Source organism: Dipodomys merriami, unplaced genomic scaffold, assembly GCF_024711535.1.
Source record: "Dipodomys merriami isolate MVZ:Mamm:240054 unplaced genomic scaffold, mDipMer1.0.p SCAF_19, whole genome shotgun sequence".
Lineage (NCBI taxonomy): Eukaryota > Metazoa > Chordata > Mammalia > Rodentia > Heteromyidae > Dipodomys > Dipodomys merriami.
The window spans coordinates 15,061,038-15,076,430 of record NW_027203270.1 but is presented as its reverse complement, the minus strand read 5'-3'; the positions used below and the strand labels follow the sequence as shown (position 1 = coordinate 15,076,430).

The window sequence follows — 15,393 nt, the reverse complement described above, 5'->3', positions numbered from 1 at the left end:
ATTTATGCCTGTAATCTGAGCACTTGTGAGGCAGAGATGTGAGCTACATATAGTGAGAAAAAAAAGTTTTAAGACAAAAGTCAAACCGAATGCCAGTGGCATTCTAGCCTGGGCAGGGAAGTTCGTGAAACTCATATCTCCAACTAATCAGCAAAAATTACAAAGTGGAGTTGTGGCTCACCTTGTAGAGTGGTAACTTTGAGTGAAAAATCTAAGGGAGATCACCTAGGCCCTGAGTTAACCCCCAGTTCTGGTATTCACACACACACTTGAGCACACACATACACACAATCAGAAAACTGTTTCATGGTGGTACTGTGTACTTACATCAGGAAACACAGTTTTATTCCCTCACCTCTTTTTTGAGGTGGTGATGGGGTTTGAACTTAGGTCCTTACGCATGCTAAGCAAGTACTGTGTTGCAACCTTGAGCCTTTTTCTCATATCAGCAGCCAGTGATGCTCAATGACCAGATCCACTATCCATTAGACTGATCTCCCTTTTCTTCTTCATTATTACCTAAACTTCTGCTGTACAGGTATGACTATCAATGATTTGGTGGATCAGATAGAAAAGGCAGGTAAAAGCTTTCTCTTAATTCACTAGTTTTGATTCATACCTATGGTGCTTAACCTCTTCAAATGCAAGAAATGAATCTTAATACAATCATTATAACCAAATTGAGTTAAACACATTTGTTGTTTTCAATTCCTTGCTATTAAAATTCTAACTGATGTAAACTGGTGTTGGTGTGTTCTATCTCTTGACAGTAGAGCTCTTGAAGGCTGGCTCCCACATTAGTTTCCTATGGCTGTTATGACAAATTATCATTAACTTAGTAGCTTAAAGACAACAGGCATTTATTGTGGAGACCAGAAGCTTAAAATCAGCTGAGAGCAGGGCTGATTTCTTCTAGACATTCTCAAGGAGGCCTCTCTTCTAGTTTTTGGTGCTTGCTGGCAACCTGTGGTGCTCATGGCTAGTTAGATGTAACCTTCCAGTCATGCCTCTATCTTCTCATGGCCCTCACTGCATCTTTAGATCTATGGCCTTAAATATCTCTCATTGTCATTGTATTAGTGCCTACCTTATGTCCAGGATGAGCTTGTCTTTAGGTACTTGTATTGCAAACCCAGCATTTTCCAAATAGGCCATATTTGAATGTACTATGAATTAAGACTTATTTTTGATGGCATATTCAGTCCCATCTGAGTCCTTTGGAGATGACACTAATGGTCTTTTGTTATTTTTCTTGCTTTTATATTACTTGTCCTAATTTCATCTCTATACTTTCTGCTGCACATCTGGAATTAGTTCTTTCTCCAGGAATTTCTATTTTGTTTTAATGAAAAATGGTGTGTACAAATTTCAGTAGAGGTGGCCAAGAAGGAGTTTACTTTTATAATCAGTAAAAAAAATGTTCACTACATTAAAAAGAAATTTGCCACATGTATCAAGAATTATCAAAATGGTTTTTGATCTAATACTTTTAAAATGCCAAAGAATTTGTTCAAGAGAATAACATAGCCAGGAGCTGGTGGCTCAGAGTTGTAACTCTAGCTACTCAGGAGACTGAGATCTAAGGATTATGGTTCGAAGCCAGTCTGGGCAAGAAAAGTCTGTGAGATTCTTATCTCCAATTAACCTCCAGAAAATCGGAAGTGATACTGTGGCTCAAAGTGGTAGAGCACTGGCCTCAAGTGAAAAAGCTCAGGGAGAGCATCCAGGTGCAGAGTTCAAGCACAGAGTTCAGGTGGAGTTCAAAACTGACAGACACAGACCCAGACAGACAGACAGACAGACAGACAGACAGACAGACAGACAGACAGACAGACACAGACACAGACACAGACACACAGACACACAGACACACACACAGACACACACACACACACACACACACACACACAAACTTATGTGTGCACATAAAAGAATGTAAAACATTTAAGACACTATGTTCAGAAAGATGCTCTTTGTAGAATTGTTTATAGCAAATATTTGAAGCAGCATAAATAATTATCAGGAATACTATAAAATAATAGTATTTCTTAATGGAAGATTATATAGCCATAAACGATGATAGTATAAAAGACATTTTAGTAACAGGAGAAATGTTACTATTAAGACACAAATGATAATAAAAGGATATAAAATGAATTAAGACAAGCATAAAAAACTATGTTCATAAAAAACAATTGGAAAAAAATAACCTAAGTTGCTTAGATGACTATTTGAATGTGATACAATTAAGAGTAATTTTTTAATTATTCCTTTTTGTGGACTATGGCTATTTATCTAAAAATACTATATGTGTTGTGTATGTTTTTCTTTCTGCACACACACTAAATGCTTAAAAGTGTTTACCAAAGAACTTGGGGACCTCTGTTTTGAAAGTTCTCTCAGATACTGATGTCCTGCCCTGGGGTTATCTGGCACTAAATGGGTTGCTCTCTCAAGTTCCAAGACCAAACTTTTACAGATCATTCCCTGTGTAACCCAAAGTGCCCCAAGCAGTGATGCTGCTTCCTCTGTCTGCCTGGCTGGCCCTAAATGGTTGGAGTCTTTGTGGGAATATTCTGAATTCATGCCCTGGCCCACAGGAGCTTGAAACTGGAATGTCTGAAGTATCATTTACGACTGTCTTTCTATGATCTAGACATGTGTAAATAATAAATACAAGGAGGTGGAACAGCAGAACCCTCCCCAATCACTCTCGTTCTCTTAGCCTGAGGTGGATCCCAGAGCAAATGAGAAAAAGAACTCCTAATCCCATGCCTTAAGGCTGCATGGAAAGTTACTCTGGCTCTTCCTTTTGCTAAATCAGTTTGCTGAACTTCTGCCACTTAGGGGCTCCTATTGAGGGAGGCATCACCCACCCCTTCCTGCTTCACAGTTCCTGAACGTCAACACCTCAAACAATAGTTATTTGTTTCAACATACTGAAAATACTATAAAATTTCAGGAGACATATCAAAGCCCAAAGGACTGTGCTTTGCTGAGAATGGATTAAATGAGTGACTCATCACCACCAAAGGCTGGGTCCTGGTACCACTAAGTTTATTACTGCTTTTCTCACAAGAGAAACAGTGCTACTGACCTACTTTTAAGAGGTCATGCCCGTTAGGTGGCTTACACAACTATAGGGAGGAGACTGGTCATACTTTCTTGTCTAGTTTCCTTTTAATAGCCCTCTGTAAAATGGCTGCCTGGGCAGTCTTCTGGCTGAACAGTGAATTTTCCTCTCTGGGAGGCCAACTGGTTTGCCCACATAGTAGTATGCAGCCTTGTTGGGATCATCCTCCTCCAGCTCTGCAGCCTGGATGGTTCAGGAGAGGAGGTGGTGTGTGGCACCTGGCTCACCTGCTGGGTGGTGGCTAGACAGTATTCAGCTGTGCTCAAGATGCTGCAGATGAGGCAGAGCTCCTCGAGTGTGAACTTGGCTGTTTCGGAGCCCTCCTTTTCCTTGAGGAGGCTGCTGATGGTTAGTCCTCCACTGCTGCTGGTGGTTCTGAAGAAAAGGAACAGGAACTGGTCAGGTTAGAACTTCTAATTTGCTTCCTGAACTGGATACTGCCTATTTTAAGACAAAGAAAAAAGGGAAGGAAAGGCTGGCTGTGGTTCAAATAAATTCACGTACAATGAGTCCTTTTCCTCCTGACCTTACCTTGACTGTCATCTGTTAGATTCTCTTACCATCAGGAATAGGAAAAGACAATTCCAAAAATGAGCCAGGACTGATTAGTCCTGCTAGCTACAATCATCCGATACTTGCAGAGGAGGCTGCTCGGCTGCCTTGCACTTTAGCTTGGCATTTCCTGATATGTAGAACTCATTTAGCTTCCCCAACTGTTTGTCTCAGTTATAAGAAAATTCTGCAATGGAATGTACATGTTGTACTTGTGGAGGAGTACAGAAAGGAATGTTAAGACACAGTTCCTGCCACAGTTCTGAATGCTTCAAGAGACAGAAAAGGAGTTCATGAAACCCCTTGTGCAGCCTCCATTCCTGGGTGGCTTCTAAAGTAGCAACCACTAATCACTGGTATATAGATGCTTCAGATTCTTCCACTTCCTTTTACCTTGCCCAGTCCCTGGAAGCGGAGTTAGTATTAACAAAACCCCAGCTGAGTGTCACTTGTTCCAGCTGTGATACTAACACTCATGAGAAAACACTTCCAGTAGGGCATAAGACTAGCTGCCGTACAGTCTCAACTCTGTTAGACACACAACACATGCACATCCCACGGCATATACACATGGATGAAACATGGAAAAAAATGTCTGACAAAGAGTGAAATGGGTTCTCTTTAGATGGTGAGACCATAGGTCTTTATTTTCTTATGCTTCTCTGTGTTTTCTAAGCTATAATGAGTTAATAGTATCTTGATCAACAGAGATGAAATTACTTTAAAAATCTCAAAATAACTCTTATTTCAAAGAAGTCTCATTAGTAACTATACCTGACTCCTCAAATCTGTAGAGCCCACGAGTCTATTCTTTTTCATCCAAGTAATAAAATTCTCATACTCAAAAATATCTTAGTGACAATGACAGAAACTGGCTCAACAAATGTTAATTAATCATGGGGATGATTTGTAAATATTAAATTCTGAAGTATTATGCTAGGTCACATTCTATTACAGTAGAAATTTCTATGTAACTAAAAGATCTCTAAAACCCTTGCTGAATGATCCACTTATTTGAAGTGATTCACAATATAACAATTCTTAAATGTTTCAGAATACAGGGGAATGAATGGAATTAGGAGCTATGCTGTGTAATCCCCTCACCACCATCAGACTCTTGAGCATCAAAAGAGGAATATACCACTATAGAGACTTTGGAACCCATCAGACAGAGGGAAAGTTGGATGCATGTCTCCTACCTATCACTCCAGGGCATAATTATGTTGAATGTGACTATTTAATAGCTATTTCCATCATTTCACTTTTCTTGCCAAGTAATTATTGTTGAATCCACATTCATGAAATACATACGTATCTACATTAGGACTGACTCACCAGTGTCCACCACTGTGGTGTGACCAACACTGGCAGCCAGAGTGAGCATCTCTGCTAAAGGTCTCAATCAGCTATGGAATGTTGTTAGGGTGAAAATAGTGTTGGCCCCTAGGGAACTCAAGCAAGACTGTTTTTTCCTTTGACACATAGCAATTCAGTAAACAACTTCAGAGTGGGTTCCCTTGCAGATTCCCATATTTAGGAATACTTAGAATCCTGCTTCATCACTCAGAATGTGAAGAATGGGACTCACTTGGGCAGGTTGCCAGAGAGGATTTTCCAGGCATACTCTCGAAGGTACTTCTGGAAGATGGTGGTCAGGGCTATCATCGGTTCCCCTGTACTGAGCTGTGAGCACTGCACCATGCACTTCTTGTAGTAGACAAAGAGGTCAGCACAGCTGGGGAGTACAGCACCCCCTTCATCTGTATTGGGCTTGGGGGGTCCCTGGGCTTTGAAATCAGCCACAAACCTATCTATCAGCTCTCCAAGGTTCCTAGGAGGAAGAAAAACCTAAGATGTTATTTTGCTTTGAGAAAGATATAGCAAATGTGTTTTGTTTGCAATGTATATAAGCTGTTCCCACAAATAATTATTCCTGATGATGCTTCTTGTGGTTACTGAGGACTGAACTCAAGGCTTTGTGTTTGATAGGCAGGCACACTACTGCATTGAGCCAAACCTCCAGCTCTGAAGCTTTCTAAAATTGGGTCTTTTTTTTGGTGCTGGTCATGGGGCTTGAACATAGGATCTGAGTGCTGTCCTTCAGCCTCCTGAGTAGCTAGGATTATAGATGTGAGCCACCAGTACCTGGTTCGGGTCCATTTTTATCAACAACATGAATAATCACCACCACCACCACCATCCCAACCCCTATAATAATGGTAGCTTCATAGCTTCATACTTTTCAGGGTACCTCATGATCACATTTGGCCTGATGATTGGATATTGTTGGCCCCTCTAGAAGATGAGAAATTAAGACTTAAGAAGTCTGTCACAAAACTTAAGTGGCAGAGCTGTGTTTAAAATCCATTTAAGTAAGTACACTGGTGTTACTATATTTAGTACCATTTCCCCTTTCTACAAATGAAATCCTTAAATAATAATGATAGCGATTAATTTCCAAAGACTTGTAATATACTTGTACATATCAGGGTGGTACTTTATAACCATTATTTCATTGAGCTTTATTTGTTCTTTGCAATAACTTATGAAGTAGGCACTACTGCTGCATTCCTTTTCAAGTTAAGTCCACAAGAGTTAAGTACCTTGTCCAAGGTTATATGGCAAGAAGTGGAGGAACCAAGATTCAAAACCAAGCAGCTTGGCTCCAAGCTATATGCTTTTAACTACTCTGCTTTATAAATAAGGTTATAGTGTCAGCCAAGATTTGGACACATGGACCTAAATGAATCCCAAGGGTGAATGCTGTTAAAAAAAAGAAAGAAAGAAAGAGAGAGAGAGAGAAAGAAAGAAAGAAAGAAAGAAAGAAAGAAAGAAAGAAAGAAAGAAAGAAAGAAAGAAAGAAAGGAAGGAAGGAAGAAAGAAAGGAAGGAAGGAAGAAAGAAAGGAAGGAAGAAAGAAAGGAAGGAAGGAAGAAGGAAAGAAAGAAGGAAGGAAAGAAAAAAAGAAAGAAAGGAAGGAAGGAAGAAAGGAAGGAAGCAAGCAAAGAAAGCAAAGAAAGGAAGAGAGAAAGGAAGAGAGAAAGAAAGAAAAGAGAGAGAGAGAGAGAAAAGAAAACCTAATGCTTTCTTCTTTAATGCACTTCTCAGTTTTTCTTAGATCTTCCAGAATCAGAGATGTAATGAAATATTGGGAGAAGAGAGTAGCTAGGAGCAGCTCTAAGATGCCCTGTTACGGTGATGGAGGTTGTGATCTCTCTCATTTCCCAGTCAAACATCCTTGAGTTTGCCTGGGTTACCCTGAGTTGCTATAAGCACAAATCCAGCAAGGCCATAACCATTTCCTCTGCACAGTTGTGCTGTGTGGACAATAGGAGGTCTCACTCTTGACATGTGGTATCTTTTTAGGCTGCTGGCTAATGCTACAGGGATCCAGCTGTGTTTTTAAAATATATTTATATAATCGGGAGAAAAAGACAAGAACCACACACAGCACCAATTAGCAGGAATAGGAAAAAACTGACATTTTACTCAAGTGCTTTTGTTATTCAGAGTTTACTATATCCAGATGTGGCCACTCTGCCCTCAAAGAGCTTAGGGCTGAGAGGGTAGGTCTTTGTCTGTGGGAGAGTCAGCAAGCTGAGAAGGACCTCATTAGTTGACCTTGGAAAGATCCATAGTCAGCACCCTGATTCCTCACAACCTCTTATGCTACTTTTCCATCTATCCTTCCACTTCTCTTCCAATAGATCTTTCTGCCAGTCACCTCTCTGTGGCCTCTACTCTGCTTCTTCCCACCTAACTGCTTCTTAGCCAAAGTGTTCTCCCTCTTCCTCAACTCCTCAGACCTCATCTGAACAACTCCAATTCAATCCTATCCTCTCTAAACTGGAACTTCTATCTGCTACTTTATTTTTTTAAAATAATTTATTATGTAGTATAAGGACGCCAAAAATTCAAGAACTGTGACAAGCTTCTCCTACTCTGGGCCCATGGGGGGTTGATACTAATCAACACCAGCTCTTTTTCACTAATCCTCAATAAAATGGAGTTGGAATTTGAACTTGGGTTTGCCTGACTCCAATTGTGTCTATTATACCATAAGTACCGATACATGATACTACTGTTGTTACTTTCTCCCTAGCTTAGAGAAACATAGCATTGGTATGTTGTTTCTTCTATCCTCACCCTTGAAGCTTGGGCTTTGTGCCCAAGAACTATGCAAGTCTTTGAGGTTATCATATGACACTCTTTTCTGGGAGTTCCACTGATATGTTAAATGCCCTCAGAATAAAGACCATTGCAGAGCAACATCCATACAGGGACAGATTAAAACAGGAGGAGCGGGCTGGGAATGTGGCTTAGTGTTAAGAGTGCTTGCCTAGCATGCATGAAACCCTGGGTCCAATTCTTCAGTACCACATAAACAGAAAAGGCTGGAAGTGATGCTCTGGCTGAAGTGGTAGAGTGCTAGCCTTGAGCAAAAGAAGCTCATGGCAGTCCCTGAGTTCAAGCCCCAAAACAGGCAAACAACAACAACAACAACAACACACACACACACACCCCATAAAACCAGAGGAGAAATAAAGTCATCTGATTTCAGACTGAGACAAGCTAGAAGAAAAAAAAAACTTTTCTGATAGATGTTTATAGACAGTATTCAGAGAAATGATATTCAAATTGAAATGTCACACAGCAGTGACACTGGGAGAAGATGGTTGTTGAAGAGATGGCCAGGGAAGCAGGCAAGCAGCTTGAAATCCCATACTAGAGAACTTGCTCACTAAAACCTCCTCCAACATATGCACCCCTTATGCATCCTTTGTGCTCGGACTAGGAGGTGGTTCTAGGATGGGCAGTGAGGTTGGAGCACCAAGATTTGGTTTGAGCATGTCTGGAGATGGGTTACATAAAGGCAAACAGAGCCAGTAAGCATACTGAGGATGTTGGGAGCCAAGGTCCTTGCCGTCATGGATGGCTTTACCAACTGCATGGGATGGGTCTTGGATCTGCATTTAAAAACATGGTTGGGACAATGGTAAGGTAGAGTGTGGTATATGGATTAAATTATTCATATCAATATAAATTCCTGATCTTGATGATTGTACTATAGTTACATACATTATATCCTTGTGGGAAGGGGAGGCTGAAATAACCCCTGTGGCGTTAGAAGTCTCAGAATAAGCTCAAGGGCTTTAACACATACATATGCACATGTATGTAATTACACATACATTATTTCAAGCACAAAGCCCTGAATTTAAATAACAGTACTGACTCCCCAAATTTCAAGGTCATGAAAGATTAAGATACTGTTAGTTCATTGGAGTGAAGGATATCAAAGAGACAAATCTGTGGTCCTAGGATAGATCTTGAATAACTTACAAAACATGATTGGGACAACTGTTGAGATGAAATGGGGTCTATGGATTAAATGGTGACTGACATATATATATTATATATATATATATATTTCATATATATATGTGTGTGTGTATATATATATATATATATATATAATATATATGATACACATACATGTTAGTGTGAGTTTCCTGATTACTGTACTGTAGTTATATAGATTGTGTCCTTGCCTATAGAAATGCATATTAATATGGGTCATCTTATCTGCAACATGATATATGATAATTGAATAGTTCAGAAAAAATTTCCATATGAGTGTACATATGAGTGTGTGAGAGAGAGAAAAGAGAAAAAGAGAAAGAGAAAAAGATGAGTGTTAACTGAAAAGTCTGAGTGAAAGACAGAAGCTCTTATGAACAATTCTTGTCACTCCATGAACAATTCTTGTCACTTCTTTGTAAACTGAGATCAATTCAAAATAAAATACAAGTGTACTAGTTATAGAAAGACTCTAGGCTTCTTAATAGCAGTAATGGGGTGAGATGGGCTGTGTTTTTCTTGTTGCTGTTGTTTTGTTTTTTGTTTTTTGTTGGACGTGGGGCTTGAATTCTGGGCTAAGGCATTGTCCCTGAGCTCTTCAGCTCAAGGTGAGCGCTCTACTACTTGAGCTACAGCACCACTTCTGGTTTTCTGGTGGTTAATTGGAGAGAAGAGTCTCATAGACTTTCTTGCCTGAGCTGATTTTGAACAGTGATCCTTAGATCTCAGCTTCCTGTGTAGCTAGGATTACAAGCATGAGCTACTGGTGCCCGGCAGGACTTTGTTTTAACAGAATAGTTATGATAGAGAACTTAAGAGAATAGGAAGAAATGGAGTCAGCATTAACTTCTCTGACTATGAATATCACAGGATGAAGTAAAGACAGGGCTAATGTAGAAAATCTCTTCTGCAAGAGTCAGTTAGAAGAAATCACTACATATTCCTGCGTAGGAGATAAACTCATATCTTCCTTGAAAAACAAACATGGAGAAATCCACTGAAAGCATGTAAGGACAGCTTAACCCAACTTGCACTGGAGGTGGCTACAGGGACCCCCATTTCTTGCTTTCTTCCTAAGTACTGGCTCTACAAGTCTCCTGCAGGGTGCTGCCAAAATGTTCCCTGGGCAGGTGGAGGCTTGAGGCCAGGAGGTTGCAGGTAGCCTTTAATACTGATGAAGCCACCCACACAGGAATCCTGCACAAGATCACAGGGAGGAAGGGTTAGACCCAGTTCCTGAGCACCAGAGAATGCCACGGCCACTATGTCATCTCTTCCACCCCACCATAAAGCCTATGACGAGGTCATTATTAACTTCACTGCAGAAGAGGACAAAGTAGACTAGGAATTAAGTCATAAGCATGAAGCTGATTTAAATTGAGTTTTACCTGGCCCCCAGATCCTCCCTCTTTCCATTGTATTTTCAATAACTCCGAGAGTTACAGATAAAATAAACAGTAACATTTAAAAGATACAAAAATGTCATTAATGAGCTTACAAGAAATATGCTGAGTTCCTCATCTCTCCTTCAGCTTCTAAAAGGAGCCATCTCCCTTGTAAGAACCTATCATGACCAGAAGGGCAGACAACAGAAAAGTCTGTCACTTACTTGTCCTGGGACTCAATGTAGACATAGAGATGAGGCTCAAAACATTTGGAAACAATGCCATGAAATGGATTATCTGGGGCTTTAGGCTTCTTAGGCTGTAAATGAAAAAGAGAAAGAAGGGAGTGGGGGGTGGGTAAAAAAGAAATACTGTATTTGAGCAATCTTTGCAAATTTCCAAGCAATTTCAAAGAAAACATCATTCCAATTCATTCTCAGCTCACAGATAAGAGAGCACGCTGTAACAAGAGTGGGCCCCGGTCCTGCACAATGATTCACCTGAGCCTGTGAATAAGATGCCAGCTTCGTTAGCATCATTTACTTTCTGTGTATGATCAAAGATCTTCTGCTACTTTGATAATATGTACATTTTGTATTTTGAAGTTAGTCAGTATCTGACTGATGTTTTAAAAATCTGTACAGTGAGCTGGGTGCCAGTGGCTCACACCTGTATCCTAGCTACTCAGGAGGCTGAGATCTGAGGATCACAGTTCAAAGCCAGCCTGGGCAGGAAAGTCTGTGAGACTCTTATCTCTAATAAACCACCAGAAAACCAGAGGTGGTGCTCTAGCTCAAGTGGTAGAGCACTCACATTCAACTGAAGGGACAGTACCCAGGCCCAGATTTCAAGCTCATGACTGACATAAATAAATAAATAAATAAATAAATAAATAAATAAATAAATAAATAAATACTACAGTGCTTTAGAATTTGAAACATGCTTTCACACGACCTTATTCTGGTAGCCTACATTACTGTTGCTACTGTGTTTCAAGCATTTTGATGCTGTGTATCCCTCACAATAACCCTTCATGTACAGCTACTATATTTAGATATCTTTCTAATAATTAAAATATAAGTATAATTACACTTTAATTAGTTCTTGTGTGTGTATATGCGCATGCGCACAACACGTGTGCATGGACATGTGTTTGAGATAGGGTCTTGCCATATCCTCAAGGCTGGTTTCAAACTTACTATGTAGCTCAGGCTAACCTCAAATTCGCCATCCTCCTACCTCTCCAGGCCTCCAGAGAGCTGGGATTACAGGTGTTCATTATCACTCCTGGCTTATTATTCCTTTCATTTAAAATTCTTTTTTTCCTTTGAAGGAAATTACTCTGCTGAATAATTTCTGATTTGTGAAAGTTTACATAATATAACATGTTCTCTGATTTAAAATTAACATGTACATTTATAATTGTCTTTACTTATGATTTTGTGTGCACTCTCTCAAATATTGACAATGTTTTCATTTATCACTTTGAAATAACTACATTGTGAAATAGGAAAAAAAGTATATAAATTAGAGAACAGAACTGTACTGAGTTACATTGTCTGATCTGATTTTCCTGTGTGGGGGCCAGAAGCATGGCACAGCAGTAGAGCACCAGATGAACAAATAGGATGCCTTGAGTTCAAACCCTAGCGCTGCCAATACAACAGCAAAACCATTGATTTTCCTCTGTGGGATTGTAAGTGAATATCTTTCTTAGGAAATACATACTTCCAACTTGTTCTGAAGTGACAGGCAGTAGGAAGAACCAGGAGGAAATAGTAAAGTAAATGTAGCAAAATGTTAACAGTTGCTGGCTCTAGGTGAAAGGTATTTGGGATTCCTTGTAATAATCTTACCATTTCTTTTTTAAGTGTGAATTTATTTTTTAAAGGTAAGAATAACAACAAAGAAACTTGGGAAATGCTGCCAATGGCCTGGAGGAAAAAAATCACAGACAATAGTGGGGCATTCTTTAAAAAGGCCTTCACAGGCTGGGAATGTGGCTTAGTGGTAGAGTGCTTGCTTAGCATGTACATAAACAGAACAGGCCAGAAGTGGCGCTGTGACTCAAGTAAAAGAGTGCTATCCTTTGGCAAAAAGCTCAGGGACAGTGCCCAGGCCCTGAGTTCAAGCCTTAGGACTGGCAAGAAAAAAAAAAAAAAAAGCCTTATCAAGCTAGGCATAGTGGTGCATGCCTCCTAGCTATTAGAGAAATCAAGGCAAGAGCATCATGAGTTTGAGGCTAACCCAGGCAAAGCTAAATGAGATTCTTTCAACAAGCTAAATTAAAAAAAAAAAAAAAAAAGGCTGGAAGTATTGCTCCAATGGTGGCCCTGGGTTCTACCTCCTGTAACACATGCACATGAGCATGCACATATATACACATACACACACATGCATGCCATCCAGAGTCTATGGCCCAGAAAATAACTGTGTGGGAACACCATTCCAGGCCTAAGTACAAAGGGGTTTGAATCTGTTTCCTGTGGTTTTGTCAGCTGTCATCACTGGGGAGGATAAAGAGGTTCATAGTTAATGAGGCTATAATTAGCTCAATACTCACACATACATACACACACACACAAACACACACACACACACTCACACACATTTGCTTTTGAATCAGGGTCTGTCTTCTTTCTCCCTCTCCCTCTTTTCTTCCCTCATCCTCCTGTTCCCTCTCTCTTTCTTTCTTTCCAATGCACATAATGGTGCTTAAACTCAAGACCTCTTGCTCTTGCTTTTTTCACTCAAAGCTGGTGCTCTACCACTTGAGCCACACCTCCATTTCTGGCTTTCTACTAAGTAATTGGAGATAAGAGTTTCTTGGATTTATCTGCTTGGGCTGGCTTTGAACTGAGATTGCCAGATATCAGCCTCCTGGGGAGCTGGGATTACAGGAATGAACCATGGGTGTCTGGGCTACTACTGTCTTGAACATCTGAGCTCAAGGGATTCTCCTGCCTCAGACTCCAGAGTAGTTAAGACTACATGTGTTTCGCACTATGCTTGGCAAAACAGATATTTTTGTGTGTGCCAGCCCTAGGTACTGTTCCTGAGCCTTTTGGCTCAAGGCTTACACTTTACCACTAAAACCACAGCTCTACTTTCAGCAATTTGGTGGTTAATTAGTGGTTAATTGGAGATAAAGAGTCTCACAGACTTCCCTGCCCAGCCTGGCTTTGAACTTCTCAGATCCCAGCCTCCTGAATAGGTAGGATTATAGATGCAAGCCATTGGTGCCCAGCCAAAACAGTTTGTTTTTTTTTTGGGTCCGGTCGTGGGGCCTGAACTCTGGGCCTGGGCGCTGTCCCTCAGCTCTTCAGCTCAAGGCTAGCGTTCTACCACTTGAGCCACAGCACCACTTCTGGCTTTTTTTCTTTTTGCTTATGTGGTGCTGAGGAATCGAACCCAGGGCCTTGAGCATGCAAGGCAAGCGCTCTACCACTGAGCCATCTTCCCAGCCCCCCAAACAGTTTTTTAACAAGTGATTCCAAAGGCCTGGACTCCGCATGCTAGGAAATTTTAGGCATATTTAAAATCTATTTATTTTGCTTATATTTTACTTTATATATATACTACACTACAAATAATACATGATAAAAAATCCAAATACGTTTGAAAGACTTGATTGGTAAATATAAGATACAGACTATGTGACAAAGAGAATGATTCATGTAATGATAACAAACTCATCCAGATCGGATCTCATGGGTCCTGTGCTTGATGAGACTTTCAGCACTGCATCAGCTTTCAGAGATCTTCATAGTAGACAGAGCTGGTGCCCCAGCCTAATTTTTCACCTGTTTCATCCCACCTCTGCCCAAAAGTGTCAAGAGGCTGCTTGGTGCTCTTGCAGCACTTTTCAGCACGAGTTAAAGTAAGATGGGGGTGTGGTGGGCTAATAAGACAGCCTGCCTAAGGTTTACTTTTTTCTTACTCCTTCCCCAGGCTGCCTCCTGCCTGTAGCTGCTTTATGGATGTGCTCATGTTTAGCTAGTAGGTGCTGGAATTTCAGCACAGTTCGGTGTCTCCCTTTGCACTATACAGCTTCCCCAAGGGTTGATGCTCAGCTTAAAGAACACACTAAGTCATTTAGCAGTAGCATTCAGGCTGGATTTCTGAGTGTGTGAATTCTGTCCAAAAGCTGCAGATGTTTAAGCTATTTCCTCCTGGAGCTTGATGGAATAATAAAAGGTTACTGTTGTCACAGTAAGGAGGTCTGCAGCTGGGCCCATTTCCTTTTATTACTATCCAATGTAAACAGATTAAATCTAACTGCCCGGATCACCAAAAGGGTACATTTTAAAACCAGAAATTCCTGATTTCTTCTCCCTTTCAGTACCCTTGGTCGCCTCTCAGGTATCATTTTTTTAATCACTTGACATACCTTGGCAGCTAATTGTTCAAGCCATCTTAGAAACTGAATGCTGCTTTTCAAGCAACTCTCCCTTCCCTGCAGCCAGGCATAAACTACAGTAGAAGCTGAACCTGACATTAAGGCCTACTGACTGCAGTTGAGCAATGATGTGAGTAAAGCAGGGACCCCTGGCTGGTCCCTACTATATCCTGTGTATTCCCTCCTATTACACTACAAGGGTCCTTTCTTCCTATGCCCCCAACTCCAGAAGCCAACAGGATGCTGATAAAAGGGAGTTCCTGGAACTCATCTCATTGAGCCAGAGAGACAAGTGCTGACAAGGCAGTGGGGAGGGGGTGTTGGGGACCACGTGTGGGGAGGCATTAGTCACTGGTGTGTATTTGATAACTAATTAGGATTTTTTTCACTTCAGTTTAAGGTTTTATTATGTTGTTATTGTGGTGTGTGTGTGTGCTGGTACTGGAGTGTGTGTGTGTGTGTGTGTGTGTGTGTGTGTGTGTGTGTGTGTGTGTGTGTGTGTGTGTGTGTGTGTGTGTGTGTGTGTGTGTGTGTGTGTGTGTGTGTGTGTGTGTGTGTGTGTGT

The 15,393-nt window shown here is 40.7% G+C and overlaps 1 protein-coding gene across 1 annotated transcript in view; it reads right to left on the bottom strand.

Moving 5' to 3' along the window:
* Nucleotides 1–15,393, bottom strand: part of Vps53 (VPS53 subunit of GARP complex) — a 134,546-nt gene that overhangs the window by 36,892 nt on the left and 82,261 nt on the right. The window contains exons 13-15 of the mRNA XM_070027427.1: nt 10,655–10,749; nt 5,274–5,516; nt 3,361–3,508 (exon numbers count right to left, since the gene is read on the bottom strand). Coding sequence (XP_069883528.1) covers nt 3,361–3,508; nt 5,274–5,516; nt 10,655–10,749 — 486 coding nt within the window. The remainder of the gene's footprint in view (nt 1–3,360; nt 3,509–5,273; nt 5,517–10,654; nt 10,750–15,393) is intronic.